General features: G+C 44.6%; 1 protein-coding gene across 1 annotated transcript; it reads left to right on the top strand.

Moving 5' to 3' along the window:
- Positions 1-624: 624 nt before the first annotated feature.
- Positions 625-13,522, top strand: LOC134405704 (vomeronasal type-2 receptor 26-like). The gene is made up of 6 exons (XM_063136948.1): positions 625-915; positions 1,748-2,602; positions 3,529-3,665; positions 4,034-4,244; positions 11,854-11,947; positions 12,612-13,522. The coding sequence occupies exons 1-6, from the start codon at positions 625-627 to the stop codon at positions 13,520-13,522; spliced, it is 2,499 nt and encodes an 832-aa protein (XP_062993018.1).
- Positions 13,523-16,415: the final 2,893 nt, after the last annotated feature.

The following is a 16,415-nucleotide window of genomic DNA, read 5'->3' as shown; positions in this document are numbered from 1 at the left end:
TCTTTGTATCATCAGTAAGGCTAACCTAGGGTGACCATATGAAAAGGAGGACAGGGCTCCTCTATCTTTAATAGTTGTATTAAAAAGGGAATTTCAGCAGGTGTCATTTGCATATATGAAGAACCTGGTGAAATTTCCTCCAACACCACAGTTAAAGCTTCAGGTGCCCTGCCCTCTTTTAAATCTGGTCACCCTAGTATATTTCCTTCAGCTTTAACTATGGTGATGAAGAGGGAATTTCACCAGGTTCTTCATATATACCAATGACATCTGCTGAAATTCCCTTTTCAATACAACTGTTAAAGATACAGGAGCACTGTCCTCCTTTTCATATGGTCACCCTAGCTAAGTAGTGTTGGTTTTTTTAAATCATTAATTATTGCAGCAACATCTCATTTACTTAGATCAGGGATGGGCAACTTATGGACTTCTAATTGCTTGGCCCTAAAACTCCCATGATCACTTACAATTGAACAGGGCTGATCAGAGTGGTATGTTTTGGCCCACGTTTGGAGGACCAGTAGTTACCCACCCTCATCACAGATGGATACTTCATAATGTAGCTGTAACACACTTGATTCTGTGATGTAAGGATCGAAGTCTACATTAAAATCTTATTGCAGGATGATCCCTAAAAACTACCAGCATGTCCTTGCTTTTGTTTTTGCCATGAGTGAGATCAATAAAGATGCCAAGTTATTACCCAACATCACACTGGGAGCCAAAATCTATGACAATGCTTTCAATGCAATAAGGACTTACTGGACCACTCTGGATCTGCTATTCAGAGGACTGAGGAATCCTTCTACCTACAAATGTAACAGGAGAGAGGAACCCATGGCTGCTCTTGGTGGGCTCAACTCCCAAACGTCCATCCAGATGGCCAACATCTTAAATATGTTCAAGATTCCACAGGTATGTGTATAGAGCAGAGGAAGGCTACCTTTGTGGGCTTGAGGCTCATTTGAATTTTTAAAGAAGTATTGAGGCTTCCAACCTAATGTTGGTGTTCTCAACAACGGGGGGGGGGGGAAGAAAGAAAGAAAAATGACACCTTCAGATATCTTGAAGTCTGGGAAATGGGAGTTGATTAAATGTGGGACCTTTGGAATGCAAGGCATGTAATAATTCATTTAATGAATGAACTCATGCTCACACAGGCCAGCAGACACACACAAAGGTGCACTCACTCACCTACACTCTTGTGGCACAGAGGAAGCAAGTGTTAATTGGGGTTGGAAGCCACTGAAACTAGGCACCTTCTACATGCAAAGAACTTTCTCTTCTTCATAAGTGCAATCACACAGGTGGACTCTAGATTTCCTCAGCAAATGCTAGTGAACTTGTTTAAACCATGGGTATGTGTTTAAACCAGGGTTAGTATTGGTTCACACAACATGCTAACACATACATAACCTAGCAAGCTAAGCCATAATGTTTAGCTCAAAAATGCTTAACCACTGTGGCTTAGCATGTCATCTGAACAGGGTCAATGAAGGGGATGGATCTCTAAGGTGGTAAAGCTTTGTGACAAGTCAGAATTCACAAAAGAAGTGGTTTGTACATCACCACTCCCACACACAGGAAAAATGATGATTTATCAAAACGGCCAAATTAGTTGACTGAGCTTCTAAAATCCAGCATATTCCATTCGGATGTGCAGTGTCACTTTCCATTGAAGAAAAAAATGAATACCATTCACTCATTCATTCATTCAATCAATCAGATATGGTATCTTTCCCACTAGCTCAGCTATGGCTCCTTTGATCCAGTGTTGAGTGACAAAATTCAGTTCCCTTCTTTCTACCGGATGGTCGCAAATGAAGAAATTCAGTATGTCGGGATTGCTGGGCTGCTCAAACATTTTGGATGGAATTGGATTGGCCTCCTTGTCTCAGAGGATGACAGCGGAGAAACTTTCCTTCGGACCCTCAGACCAAGGCTCCTGCAGAACACTATCTGCATTGCTTGGACTCAAGTGATCCCAACAGTGACACCATTTTTACCAAATAAGATACTCCAAGAAAAATTGTTGCCGATTAGTAATACCCTCTTTTTGAGTGACATCAATGTGATCCTTGTGTATGGGGATGGTCAGTCTGTGGAGGGTTTTCGAATGGTTTTGTACTCAGCTGAGTTCTCTCATAAGCGCCCATTGGAAAGAGTATGGATCATAACTGCTCAATGGGATTTTACTGCTGTATCCAATGGGGCAATGCTCACCACAAGGACTTTCAATGGCACCTTGTCATTTACATTCCATACAAATCTGGTGCCAGGATTTCAGGACTTTCTTGAGAGCATCAATCCATTTCAATCAACTATTTATTTCATCCAGCAGTTCTGGATTAGTGCGTTTCTCTGTTCGCTCCCACAATATAATCTTTATGTGCCAAACAAGGAAAGCTGCACTGGGGAGGAGAAGCTGGGAAGACTCCCTGGACCTCAGTTTGAAATGGGAATGTCTGGCCGGAGTTACAGTATCTACAATGCTGTTTATGCTGTAGCACATGCTCTCCATGCCATGGATTCATCGAGAGCCCTGAAGAAAGCAAGGGGAGAGGGGGAGAAATGGAGCTTCCTGAAAGTTCAGCCATGGCAGGTAGCTGAAGCTATCAAACATAATCATACGACCTAAAATAATGTAGAACCATTAAAAACAAGGGGGGAAACCAAAAGGCTATTTAAAAATCAAGGGGACTGTCCAATTCCAGGCTCCATTGAATGAAAATGTAATGATTATCTAAAACCGTTTAAATCCAGCTTCAGGTTTGGTTCAGCCTTCGTCACCATAATAAAAGGGCTGGAAAGAGGTAATGGGAGTGTAACCTTCTCAATGGCTTATTATACAATCAACCATGGTATCCTTCTGAACGAATTCTGTGAGCTGGGAGTTGAAGCGTGGTGAAATATGGTCCAGAAAGTTGTTGCAGGGTCACTTCCAAAAGGTTGTCCAGGTTGCGTTCTCCTTGTACACTTGAAACTTGCTCTAGATCATCCCATGGGTAACTATCTTGTCCCCCATGCATTTTAATATCTATGGGAAGGGATTTGGAGATCAGAACCATTAGTATGTGGAGGACATGCACCTCTACGTCTCTTAGCATGCTATGTGAGCTGTGTCTTAGAATGGCTTATGAACCAATAATAACCCTGGTGGTTACATAAAAATGCTTTAAACACATTCACTAGTGTTTGCTGCAAAAGTACTAGCAGCCTGACCATGGATTAGTGTATTTTCTGCACAGGCCCAATTCCACGAAAGTCAGGTGAAGCCGTGGAAGTTCTTGGATTAAGTAATGGACTGAATGAGGATTAACAAACTAAAGCTAGATCCCAATGAGACAGAAGTGCTGTAGGTAAGTGGGCTTGGTGTCCAGACATAGGTATGCTTAAGGGATCCAGGCACACCTTGATGTCAAAAGCAATAAGTGATGAATTGAGGGGGTCATTGAGTAGGGATCCAAACATTGGGGGGAACAACCCTCTGCCTGCTCTGCTGCCACACCTAAAAACTGTTACCTCCAGGAGAGCACCATTGCTCCTGGCAGCAGGAGCAAAAATGGAATCGCTCTGCTGAGAGACTCTGTCACGGCAGCCATGATCCAAAGAGGCCAGGATGAGGATCCCCGAAGGCTAATATTGCCTCATCAGCCCCTCCTCTGGTGAGTGACACCACAAGGCCCCACCAATGTTAGGGCTTGAGGAACATCTCAAGGAGGGCCTCCTCATCCCCTTGCCCCTTAACTGCAATGGCCCTCCCATGGTCAAGCAACCCAAATGCAGGCTAGAAACATTAATTTTACTGTTGATCTTCCTTCTGCCTTTGGATAGACTTTAAAAAACAAAGTGGCGTATCTGCAAAGTACATCATCTTGTGGATTTATGCAGTACTGATACATTGACAAATGGTACTCAGGACACAATTTGGCAAAATTTCAAAGACAGAATGCTCACCCTTTCCCCAAGATTGGCCTTAATTTGTATTTTTGTTTGTTTGTTTTCTTGCAATCTAGCTTCACTCTTTCCTCAGGAACATCAGATTTAACAATAGTGCAAAGGAAGAAATATCTTTCAATGAGAAATGGCAGCTTGCAAGTGGATTTGATATCATCAACCTGGTCACATTTCCCAACCAATCCTTCCAGAGAGTCCGAGTTGGAGAGATGGACCCTCAAGCTCCTGCAGGCAAAAAGTTCAAAATCAATGCAAGTGCTGTTACATGGAACCCCAAGTTTAAGCAGGTGGGTGTTACTTTCACACCTCTTCCTTCTTCTTCATCATCATCATCAATCAGAGTACCCTGTATAATGTTCAAATATGTCAGAGATGCCTATTTCTCAAAGTATGCTTCCCACCACTCAGGAAAACGGATATCGCCTGCCTGCCTGTTGCTGCTCTTCTATTTTCTCTCTGTCTCCTTTGCTTCTTTGTGGGGTTTATGCTATGTGCCTGGGAGGGAGGATACTGAGCCAAGTGGGGGAATCTGAGTGGGCGCCTGTTAGTGTAGTGATGGGCAGTGGGAGATATGGCGTTGTGAGAAGGACTTGCCAGTTTAGGGGAACACGGAGCAGACAGTTAATGGTTGTCCCATGTTCCGGCCCTCCTCGCACCTGCAGGTTTGTTGGTTGCCCTATCAGCCAGCCCTCGGGCCTCCAGATGCTGCTTTTAAATGCCAGATCAGTGCATAACAAGACCTCCCTCATCCACGACCTTATTGTAGATGAGGCAGCTGATCTGGCATGTATAACCGAGACCTGGGTGGGTGAACAGGGAGGAGTTAGTCTTTCCCAGCTATGCCCACCGGGGTATATGGTTCAGCATCAAGGAAGACCTGAGGACAGGGGAGGGGGGGTTGCTGTGGTCTATAGGATCTCCACCTCCCTCTACAGGCTCCCTGTCCATGTGACTACTGGTCTGGAGTGTTTGCACCTTATGTTGGGCCAACGGGAGAGATTAGGGATCCTGTTGGTGTACTGCCCACCCTGCTGCTCAACAGGCCCCCTGGCTGAGCTGACGGAGGTGGTCTCAGATGTGCTGTTGAGAGCCCCCAGACTGTTGGTTCTGGGGGATGTCAACATTCACGCTGAGGGCATCTTATTCGGGGCAGCTCAGGATTTCATGGTCTCCATGACAACCATGGGGCTCTCCCAATATTCCATTAGACCAACGCATGTAGCAGGGCATACTCTAGACTTGGGTTTTGCAACTGGACTGGGAGATGGTGATCTGAAAGTGGGGGACTTCACATCTGTCCCCGTGTCATGGTCAGATCACTGCTTGCTGAGGTTTAGACTTACAGTGGCTTTTCCCCTCTGCAAGGGTGGGGGACCCATTAAGATGGTCCAACCCTGGAGACTATTGGATCCAATTGGTTTCCAAAGGGCTCTGGGGAGTTTTCCGGCTGATAGGGCTGTCTGTCCTGTCAACTCCCTGGTAGACCTGTGGAATGCAGAAATGACCCGGATGGTTGACAGGATTGCTCCCGAGCACCCTCTCCTGAGTACAGCTCGTACGGCTCCGTGGTATACCCCAGAGCTGAGAGCGATGAATCAAAATAGGAGACGGCTTGAGGACAGATGGAAGCGAGCTCCATGAATGGATGTAATCAACTCCTGGTAAGTGCGTACAATACAGCATATTCAAAGGCAGCAAGGGCAGCAAAAAGGCAATATCTTGCAGCCACTATAACATCATCAATCTGCCGCCCAGCGGAACTTTTCAGAGTTCTTCAGGGGCTATTAGATGCAGGCCCCAAGGGTATTGTAGAACTCTCTGAGGACCAGGCACTTCCAGGACAAAATCTTTGTCATCTGTCAGGACTTAGACTCCAGTGTTATAGCAGTTGCATCTAGTGAGGTATCCAGAGCGCAGGCTTGTCCTGTTTTCTTGGATGAGTTTCAGTTGCTACAGCTCGAGGATGTTGACAAGGTGCTTGGACAGGTCCGTGCGACCACCTCCGTACTGGATCCTTGCCCCTCTTGGCTAATAAAAGCTAGTAGGGATGGAACAGCTGGCTGGGCCAAGGAAGTGATTAATGCCTCTCTGTGAGAGGGAGTGGCCCCTGAAAGAGGCGGTAGTGAGACCACTCCTGAAGAAAACTTCCTTGACCCCGGAAAATCCTAATAACTATAGGCCCGTGGCAAATGTTCCATTTCTGGGCAAGGTCCTTGAGCAGGTGGTTGTGGGCCAGCTCCAGACACTCTTGGATGAGACTGATTATTTGGATCCATTTCAGGCAGGCTTCAGGCCTGGTTTTGGCACGGAAACAGCCTTGGTCGCCCTGTATGATGACCTATGTTGGGAGAAAGACAGGAGAGGGAGTGTGACTCTGTTGATTCTCCTCGACCTCTCAGCGGCTTTTGATACCATTGACCATGGTATCCTTCTGGGACGACTCACTGAGCTGGGAGTGGGAGGTACTGCTTTGCAGTGGTTCCGCTCCTATTTGGTGGGTCCGATACAGAAGATGGTGCTGGGGAACATTACTCGGCCCTGTGGACTCTCAAGTATGGGGTCCCGCAGGGGTCGGTTTTGTCCCCCATGTTGTTTAACATTTACATGAAGCCGCTGGGTGTGGTCATCTGGAGCTTTGGAGTGTGCTGTCATCAGTATGCTGATGACACACAGCTCTATTTCTCCTTTTCATCTTCAGCAGGAGAGGCTGTGGATGTGGTGAACCGGTGCCTGGCTGCGACAATGGACTGGATGAGGGCTAATAAACTGAAACTCAATCCAAACAAGACTGAGATGCTGTTAGTAGGTGATTCCGCTGACAGGACGGGGGGTGTTCTACCGGTTATGGATGGGATTGCACTCACCCTGAAGGAGCAGGTTCATAGCTTGGGGGTTCTTTTAGATCCATCATTGTCACTTGAGGCTCAAGCAACCTCGGTCGCAGAGAGTGCCTTCTATAAACTCTTGTTGGTGGCCCAGCTATGCCGCTATCTAGACATGGATAACCTGGCTTCAGTTGTCCATGCTCTGGTAACCCACAATCATCTGCAGGCAAAGAATTCAAAATTAATGCAAGTGCTGTTACATGGAACCCCAAGTTTAAGCAGGTGGGTGTTACTTTCATACACCTTCCTCCTCTTCCTCCATCATCATTATCAATCAGCATAGCCTGTATAATGTTCAAATATGTCAGAGATGCCTATTTCTCAAAGTATGCTTGTTATTCTCTCCCCTCACCCTGGGCAAAGCACACACACACACACACACACACACACACACACACACACACGCACACACATACACACTAATGTGATTTATTAAGTTCAAAATTATCTGGAGCATAATTACTTTTTATGTGTGGATGAAAAGACAGAATGGAATGTGAGCTCATGTCTTCTTTGGGCTCCTCTAAGTGAGTGATTTATTACACGCTCATGATTGGACACTCAGGGATGTTTGAGGATCAATTACACAATGTCATCAACCATCAGGATGTCTCCCGAGCTATTCCCTGAAAATCCTGCTGTGAAAAGAACCACATTTAATGTGATAATAGCCAAAAAAGTGGGATCATCCACCACTAGATGGTGCTGTCTCAATGGAACTGAATGGAGCACACTTAGAAGGGTAGTATTCAAATCACATGGTTACCCTCTGCACCCATGTAGTGCAGCCCATAACAATCATGCAAAAGAAGCAGCAAGCACAAAGCCAAGGGTAAGCAATGCAATTTGCCTTTAATGTTGAGGTCTTCTCAATCTGACTTGTTAGGATTAGGAACGGATGAATCTATCTATTTCATTTCCTGCAATACTAACACTTTCTCAGGCATTTTGTGCACATATTTGACACAAATTTCCCCACTATGACTTTTTGTATGCTGTTTTCATGAATGTATACATTTCTGTACACACTGATTTGATTGGAGGACTGCAACACAAAATTTGGAGCAGAGTGAAAAATAAAGGATAATTGTATCCCCATTTGCAGATTAGTTTGCAAAGTGGGTATTAGGTCCATTCATATTAAAATGCTTGTGAAGTTACAATCATTTTTTGAAGCAGCTAAATTGTAGGTATTTGGATCTCAGATATATAGGAATGTGATGCTTTCTAGGTGCTTCAGAATGCATAATTCAAATGATTCACATTATTTCCTTCCCCCGTCACACACACACATCTTAAACGATGCTCAATAGTGCTGAGCCAAAGTCACACATACACTGTTATCAAGTGGATATGTTTTTTATTAATTTACAATATTTATATACCGTTCCATATCTAAAAAAGTTTCCGGAGTGGTGAAAATATTAAATAAAAAACAGTAAGAAGATTTTAAAAAGATGAAAACAGCATATTAAAATTGTTTATTTCAAAACAATACCAATAAAAATGGTGGCTGGTCAGTTATGGAATGCTTCCTGGAAAAGAGCTGTTTTCAGGAGGCACCAGAAGCAGTAAAGTGTTGGTGCCTGCCTGAACCCTAGAGGCATGGAATTCCAAAGAAAAGGGGCCACCACACTGAAGGCTCTTCTGCTGGTGAACTCCAACTGGGCCATAGATCCATGTGGAACCAACAGAAGCATGCTCTCTAATGACCTCAATGACCAGGCGGGTTGGAAAGGAAGAACACACTCTCTCAAGTACCCTGGTCCCAAGTTGTTTAGGGCTTTGATGCTAATAAAAAGAACCCTTAAACTTGGCCCAATAGCAGATAGGCAGCCAGTGCAGTTCCCTCAGCAAAGGAGTTATTTTAATAGTTATTAAAATATTTATAATTCATCCTGTGGCCCCAACACCCTCATGACTATTAGAAACTCTTCATCAGCATTGGATCCCTAATCTACTTCCCATAGGTTCACCCAGCTATGATTAATAGTACCCAACGCTCTTGCATGGAATAGATAACATCTGTATGCACTTAGAAGGGAAGAAACTCAACACTCTGATGTACAATCGAACAATTCACATTTTATATGTAGGCAATATACATGCATGGACTTGGCCTTCTGTACACTCAAGGAAGAACATGCTATTTGGGATTCAGAGGCACAGACAATGGAATAAACTGCATCACTGGGATAATGAACTGTAATGATGGAGTGGACAATATGCAACTCAGAAGTGGTGGTATGGGTGATAAATGAAGAAGCTTTGGAATCGGAGTGATGATTCAACTTCAGAGATAAAAGTCATGAGATTAAATCTTACAAAGCCATCACCAACAGTTGAGAATCACTTGGGTTTTGTGGGCCTACTCTTCTTGCCATGGGAATGGCGACTCCTTTTCATCAATAGTATTGCCATTATCACCACCTTTCAGTTACCCGAGACACACCGGATGAACAAGCAAAGTAGTGCTTGTAAACACACCTGACTTCTCCTTCTAGTTGGCTGTGAGAATTAGGTCCATTAAGCCCAGTCCTCACCACACCCGAAACACATGGTCTTCAATGTCTATATACTAATGCCCTGATTATGGGAAACAAACAGAATGAACTTGAATTTTTATTACATGAAGGCAAATACGACTTGATAGGTATAACTGAAACTTGGTGGGATGACTCCCATGACTGGAATATAGAGAGCATCTGGATTAAAATAAATGGGGCAAGGAATAAAAAGAACATGATAATCAGAGTCTAGTACCGACCACCCAATCAAGGAGAAGACGAGGACAAAACTTCTGAGAAACAAATTGCCAATGTTTCAAGGAAGTGTGATGTAGTAGTGATGGGGGACTTCAATTACCCTGATATTTGTTGGGAGACAAATTCTGCCAAAAGCGGCCCTTCCAAGAAATTCCTGACATGTGTGGGTGATAACTTTCTCCTACAGAAAGTGGAGGAAGGAACTAGAGGATCGGCAATCCTTGACTTGATATTAACCAATAGGGATGACTTAGTGGATAGAGTGGCAGTTACGGGAACTCTGGGGGAAAGTGACCACGTCATACTTGAATTCTTGATTATAAAGGAGACAAAAGCTGAGTGTAGCCATACACATACTCTGGATTTTAGGAAAGCTGATTTTAATAAACTCAGAACTATGATAAGTAAGGTCCCGTGGCAAGTGAGTCTAATGAGAAAAGGAGTGCAGGATGGGCTGGAGTATTTAAAAAAGGAAATTTTAAGGGCACAGTTACAAACAATTCCAACAAGGAGAAAAGATAGAAGACAACAGAGGAAACCAGTGTGGCTCCACAAAAAGCTTAGAGATGACCTGAAAACACAAGAGGATACATATAGGAAGTGGAAGGAAGGCCAGGCTACAAAAGAAGAGTACAGACAGGTGGCGCAGAAGTGCCAAAATGGCGTCAGGAAGGCTAAAGCTGAGAATGAGCTGAGATTAGTGAGGGATGCTAAAAGCACTAAAAAGGCTTTCTTTAGATACGCGAGTAGTAAAAGACAGAGGAGAGAAATGGTGGTTCAACTGCTTAATGAGGATGGCAAATTGATAACAGATGACAAAGAAAAGGCTGAAGTGCTCAATTCCTACTTTGCCTCAGTCTTCTCCCAAAAGCGGGTCTATGATCCCCCTGGAAAAAGTGACGCAGAAGTTGAGGGGGCAGGATTGCAGTTTGAGATTGAAGAAGAAATGGTCAAAGAACACCTAATTTCCTTGAATGAGTTCAAATGTCCAGGGCCTGATGAACTGCATCCTAGGGTAATGAAGGAGCTAGCGGAAGAACTCTCAGAACCTTTGTCTATTATCTTTGCAAAATCGTGGAAAATGGGTGAGGTGCCAGCCGATTGGAGGAGGGCTAACATTGTCCCTATCTTCAAAAAGGGAAAAAAGGAGGAACCTGGGAACTACAGTCAGTCTGACATCCATCCCTGGGAAAATTCTGGAGCAGATTATAAAGAAGTCAATCTGTAAACACCTTGAAATCAATGCAGTGATTACTAGAAGCCAACATGGATTTGTCAGGAACCAATCCTGTCAGACTAATTTGATCTCATTTTTTGATAGGATAACCTCCCTTGTGGACTGTGGGAATGTTGTGGATGTCATATATCTTGACTTCAGCAAAGCTTTTGTCAAAGTACCACATGACATTCTGATTAACAAGCTAGCTAAAAGTGGGCTAGATGGAACAACTATTAGGTGGATTCACAGTTGGCTACAAAATCGGACTCAAAGAGTACTTATCAATGGAAACTTCTCAAACTGAGGAGAGGCAACGAGTGGGGTACCGCAGGGCTCAGTCCAGGTGCCCAGTGCTCTTTAACATTTTTATTAATGATTTGGATGAGGAGGTGCAGGGAACGCTTACCAAATTTGCAGATGACCCAAATTGGGTGGGATAGCTAATACCCTGGAAGACAGAAACAAACTTCAAAGTGATCTTGATAGGCTGGAGTGCTGGGCTGAAAACAACAGAATGAAGTTTAATAGGGATAAATGCCAAGTTCTACATCTAGGAAATAGAAACCAAAGGCACAGATACAAGATGGCTTACTTGGCTTAGCAATACTACAAACGAGAAGGATCTTGGGTCTTGCAACTCTGCTATTCTATGATTCTAAGACTCCCTCCTCCCTGCCCCCTTACCTGGCTCCGCCGTTGCTGCAGGGATGCCGGCGGTGCCAGGGAGGCCAACCCCCCTGCCCCTTACCTTTGTCCACCAAAGGCTTCAATTGAGGCCCCGGCTTGACACTGGAAGAGGCAGCGGCCTTCACTTCTGGCTTCAACCGGGGCCTCAATTAAAGTAAGCCTCCCTCCTCTCTGCCCCCTTACCTGGCTACATCGCCTTCACTAAAGGGACTGCGGCGGTGGCAGTGCCAGATGAGTCCCTTTCCACCCCCACGTACCGGCCTCTGGAGCTCCGGATCGAGGTGATCCTCTTCACCTCGATCCCCAGCCCCCCAAACCGATACGCCTCCGCCTTTTCCAGAGGCGAATCAGGCTGCCTCGCTATAACTTCTCTGACCTGAAGCGAAGCGGAGCACAGCCCTACTCACCACCACCCAAAACGAGAGAACAAGTGAGTGAGTGGCAAGAGCTAGTTTTTACCAGTTCTCCAGCTTTGTGTTTGGGGAAGAGAGTGAGTGACAAGGTGTGTGAGATGAATTATCACCAGGAATTATGGTAATGGATCTTTCTCAGGTGGCACATCCTTGACATCTTCAAATCTTGAGATGCTGGTCACAAAGTGTTGCAGAGTTCCAGTGCAAAAAAAGGTGTAGTTGAGAATTAGAGCAGTGGGGAAACACTAGCTTACCCAAATGTCCTTCCTTGTATTTACCATTAGATGCTGCCCAGTTCTACCTGTGTCAAGAGCTGCCACCCTGGACAGAGCATATTGATCCAGCTGGGACAACAAATCTGTTGCTATGATTGTTCTCAATGTGCTAAAGAAATGATTTCAATAATGATAGGTAAGTGAAGGCATCTCGATTTACATGGAAAATGTACCAGAACTTTAAAATGTGTGTCTACCGTAATTCTGTCATTTTTACATGTGTGTGTGTGTGTCTGTCTGTCTGTGTGTGATTGTGTGTATTGGAATGTAAAACCATAAACAGGTGAAGGTGAAACTGAATACTACAGCTTTGTTGTCTATGCCCAATAATGTGTTTTGTTTGTCACCATTAAAATTAGTAGTTGTCAACTAAGAACAGGGAACACTGAGACTTTTCTCATGACTTTCAGATGCAGACCAATGTCAGAAGTGCCCAGAAGATCAGTATCCAAACAAGAACCAGGACCAGTGTATTCCTAAAGTCATAAGTTACTTATCCTATGGGGAGCCTTTGGGGGCAGTTCTTGTTTCCTCGGCTCTTTTTCTTTCTGTAATCACAGTTGTGGTGTCGTGGAGCTTCATTCAACATCAAAATACTCCCATCGTCAAAGCCAACAACTGGAGCATCACGTGTGCCCTGCTCTGCTCTCTGCTGCTCTGCTTCCTCTGCTCCTTCTTGTTCATTGGGAGGCCTGGGATGGTGACCTGCCTTCTGAGGCAAACTGTGTTTGGCATTGTCTTCTCCATTGCAGTTTCTTGTGTGTTGGCCAAAACCATCACTGTGGTTTTGGCCTTCATGGCCACAAAGCCCGGAAACAGAATGAGAAAGTGGTTTGGGAAGAAACTGGCAGTATCAGTCATCATTCTCCCTTCTCTTATTCAAGCTGGCATCTGTGCAGTGTGGTTTGTAATCTCTCCCCCCTTCCCAGAGTTTGACATGCACTCCCAGATTGGGCAGATCATAGTGCAATGCAATGAAGGCTCAGACATCATGTTCTACCTTGTCCTGGGCTACATCAGTTTTCTTGCTATTGTCAGCTTCACTGTGGCTTTCTTTGCCAGAAAGCTGCCCGATACTTTCAATGAAGCCAAGCTGATCACCTTCAGCATGTTGGTCTTCTGCAGTGTTTGGGTGTCCTTTGTGCCCACCTACCTAAGCACCAAGGGGAAATACATGGTGGCCGTGGAGATCTTCTCCATCTTGGCCTCTAGTGCTGGCTTATTAGGTTGTATCTTTCTTCCCAAATGTTACGTTATTATATTTCAACCTGAGTTAAACACTAGACAGCATTTAGTGAGGAAAAAGAATGAACAGCTTTGAAGTGGTGATCTCAAACCTTATTTTGTAGCCATAGACATCATTTATTTATTTATTTATTTATTGCATTTTTATACTGCTCAATAGCAGAAGCTCACCTTTATGTTGCCCATCTGAGGCTGGGTTACTGGGTTGAATCTGTTCCCCAAATGCTATATTATTATATATTGAGAGGTAGAGCAGCTGTGAAAGAATTGAATTCTCTTGCTTGACTCTTTGAACATTTTATTCTTGCTGTATTTCCCTTCCTGGAGTAACTGCTCTCAAGCATCTTCTTTGATTCCACATACATATTAGTGGTGGTTGGGCTGTATTTAAATGTTCTCCAACTATTTCATTACCATTTACAAACTATCCGCATGGCAGAGAGCATCTTGGTGACCCTTTTGGTAAAAAATGGGGGTACCTGCGTTACCCTTTCCCCATAGCTGATTTCGTATTTATTTATTTATTTATTTATTTTATTACATTTATATACTGCCCCACAGCCGAAGCTCTCTGGGCAGTTTACAACAATTAATGGAGGAATACTGCTATGTACGTGCAGGTTTACAAAGCTGCATTACGCTGAGTCAGACCATTGGTGAATCTGGCTCAGAAGTGTCTACACTGACTGGCAGCATGTATCCAAATTTTCAGAGAGGAATCTTTCCCACGTCTTTCAAGGTTTAAGCTGTCCCATGGTGTTGTGTAGAATTGAGGGGCCTGGCTTGAATGCAGATGCATCTCTTGGGGAAGCTGCATGGAAAATTGGAAAGTTGCATAAATGACTGGCATCCATTTTGAAGGAAGAGCACCATTATTAAAACTAGCCAGGTACTTGACTGAGTGTCCAGAAACCACACAGGGTTTGATGACCTCTCTCTAGCCATTCCACAAGCTCAAAAGGGATTGTGCAAAGGATCCCAACATCCATAGTGAATCGCCAGGAATACATGTATATATATGAGGCAGTCTTGCCCGTTTGACCAAGAATTTTTGTAAAACCATTTTTCTGTGAGTTTTTTCACATTGTAAAATAATTTCAAAGGAGTTTAGAGAAATTCATGGAAGAAGGATATCTCAATTAGGCATGTGATCCGCTCCGATTAGGAGCGTAGAAGCAGTAGCGGATTGGCCTGCTCCACCTTACCCAGAGGCGGAGTAGGAGCAGACCGCGGACCCCTAGAAGCAAGGTGAAGAGAAGCGACCATTTTTCGGAGATCCTAGTTCAGGCGGAGCGCTCTGGTCGCCATCTTGAAAACATTTCGCCCATAGGATTGCATTGCGGCAAATAATCGCGGATAACTACGTTGTTTTTGAAGCTATCGTTCTGGAAATTCTTGTGCACAGAGAGTCGTGGATGGGGGTCATTTTGAGACTACTCTCACCTCTCTGCATCGTGCCGGTCACGTGCTAGAATTGTTTTAAAATCAGGTCAACAGCGCGGCTCAAACGGTGATTTTCGGCTTTTCGCCCATAGGATTGCATTGCGGGAAAGAATCGGGGATAACTGGGGGGGGGGCTTTAAGCTATCGTTCTGAAAATTCTTGTGCTTAGACAGTCGTGGATGGGGGTCATTTTGAGACTACTCTCACCTCTCTGTGTCATGTGGTTCGCGTGCTATATTTTTTAAAAAATCGGGTAAACAAACATTACAAACAGGGACAGCGCGGGTCAAATGGAGGTTTTCGCCCATAGGATTGCATTGCGGAAAACAATCGGGGATAACTGGGTTGATTTTTAAGCTATCATTCTGAAAATTCTTGTGCACAGAGAGTCGTGGATGGGGGTCATTTTGAGACTACTCTCACCTCTCTGCGTGGTGCGGGTCGCGCGCTAGAATTTTTTAAAAAATCGCCGGGAAAAATACCTTTTTCAAAGGGCTGAGGGGCAGAGTCAGCTCCCAGTCATGATCACATGATCCCAAAGTTAGAGGAGGGCATAGGCAAAGCGGGTAACTTGGGATTCTGGGAAACTTCTCTTTCTTCATCTGAATGGACTTTTCCCAGTGTTTTTTAACACAGTAGCCCCACCAAATGCACAAACACAACCTGAAATCATATACTAAGCCAAGAATAAGAGATAGAAACACAGCACTGCTACCCACCCTAACTTTGGGGAACAACTGAAAAGATGTGGTGCAAGGGGATGAGCTCCCCTAGGGCATCTCATCGTGGACGTGCCCCCACTCTCTCCTGCACTGGAATGCCATTAGAGCCTTCCAAAGAGAGTAAAACGGTGGAGCAATGCCTATCATGAGTCGAAGTGAGCGTTTACTTCTTAGTGGTGGAGCGATGCCTATTATGAGTTGAAGTGAGCATTTACTTCTCAATCTCAGAGCTGTTGGTGAAGCAATGGCTGTCTTGAGTTGAACTGGCAGCTGCTTCCCCCTCCCCCGGGCACGTCCCCCTATTGCTGGTAAAAGACAGATATAGCCTTTTTTAAAAAATTCTTCTTGCTGTTTATTGAGCAACACTGCTGCTTTTAATTCCACCCCTCCTTTGTTTATTTATTTATTTATTCCATTTTATATGCATTACTGGCTTATCCTTGGCTCACTTCCTTATGCCCCCAGAAATGCCAGCTGCATGCCTGCCTGCCTTCCCTCCCTCCTCCCCTGCCCACCTCGCAGGGATGTTGTGTGTGTGTGGCTTTGACTCAGGGGAGAAGTCCTTCCTGCGCTCACTTGGAGTCTTGGAAGTTCCAAATTTTGCAGGTTTAAGCCCCACCAAAAAACAGGGGATGATGGGACTGCCTTGGATAAGCTGTCATGGTGGTGAGTTTGAGGGGTTTTTTTAACGTGCAAAATTGACGGAGCTATGGAAAGGGGTGTTGGATTTTCATAAATTCCCCCAAAATCAGGGAATGATGGGACTGCCTTGAGTCTCGGCATGCGTATGTATCCCTGGATAAG

This window comes from Elgaria multicarinata, chromosome 11, assembly GCF_023053635.1.
Source record: "Elgaria multicarinata webbii isolate HBS135686 ecotype San Diego chromosome 11, rElgMul1.1.pri, whole genome shotgun sequence".
Taxonomy (NCBI): Eukaryota; Metazoa; Chordata; class Lepidosauria; order Squamata; family Anguidae; genus Elgaria; species Elgaria multicarinata.
This window is presented reverse-complemented; position numbering and strand designations above follow the sequence as displayed.

Coding starts and splice junctions, on each gene's coding strand:
- LOC134405704 (XM_063136948.1), top strand. CDS start 625: ATGATCCCTAAAAACTACCAGCATGTCCTTGCTTTTGTTTTTGCCATG. Junction 916..1,747: donor ATATGTTCAAGATTCCACAG/GTATGTGTATAG, acceptor CTTTCCCACTAG/CTCAGCTATGGCTCCTTTGA. Junction 2,603..3,528: donor TGAAAGTTCAGCCATGGCAG/GTAGCTGAAGCT, acceptor TGTTACCTCCAG/GAGAGCACCATTGCTCCTGG.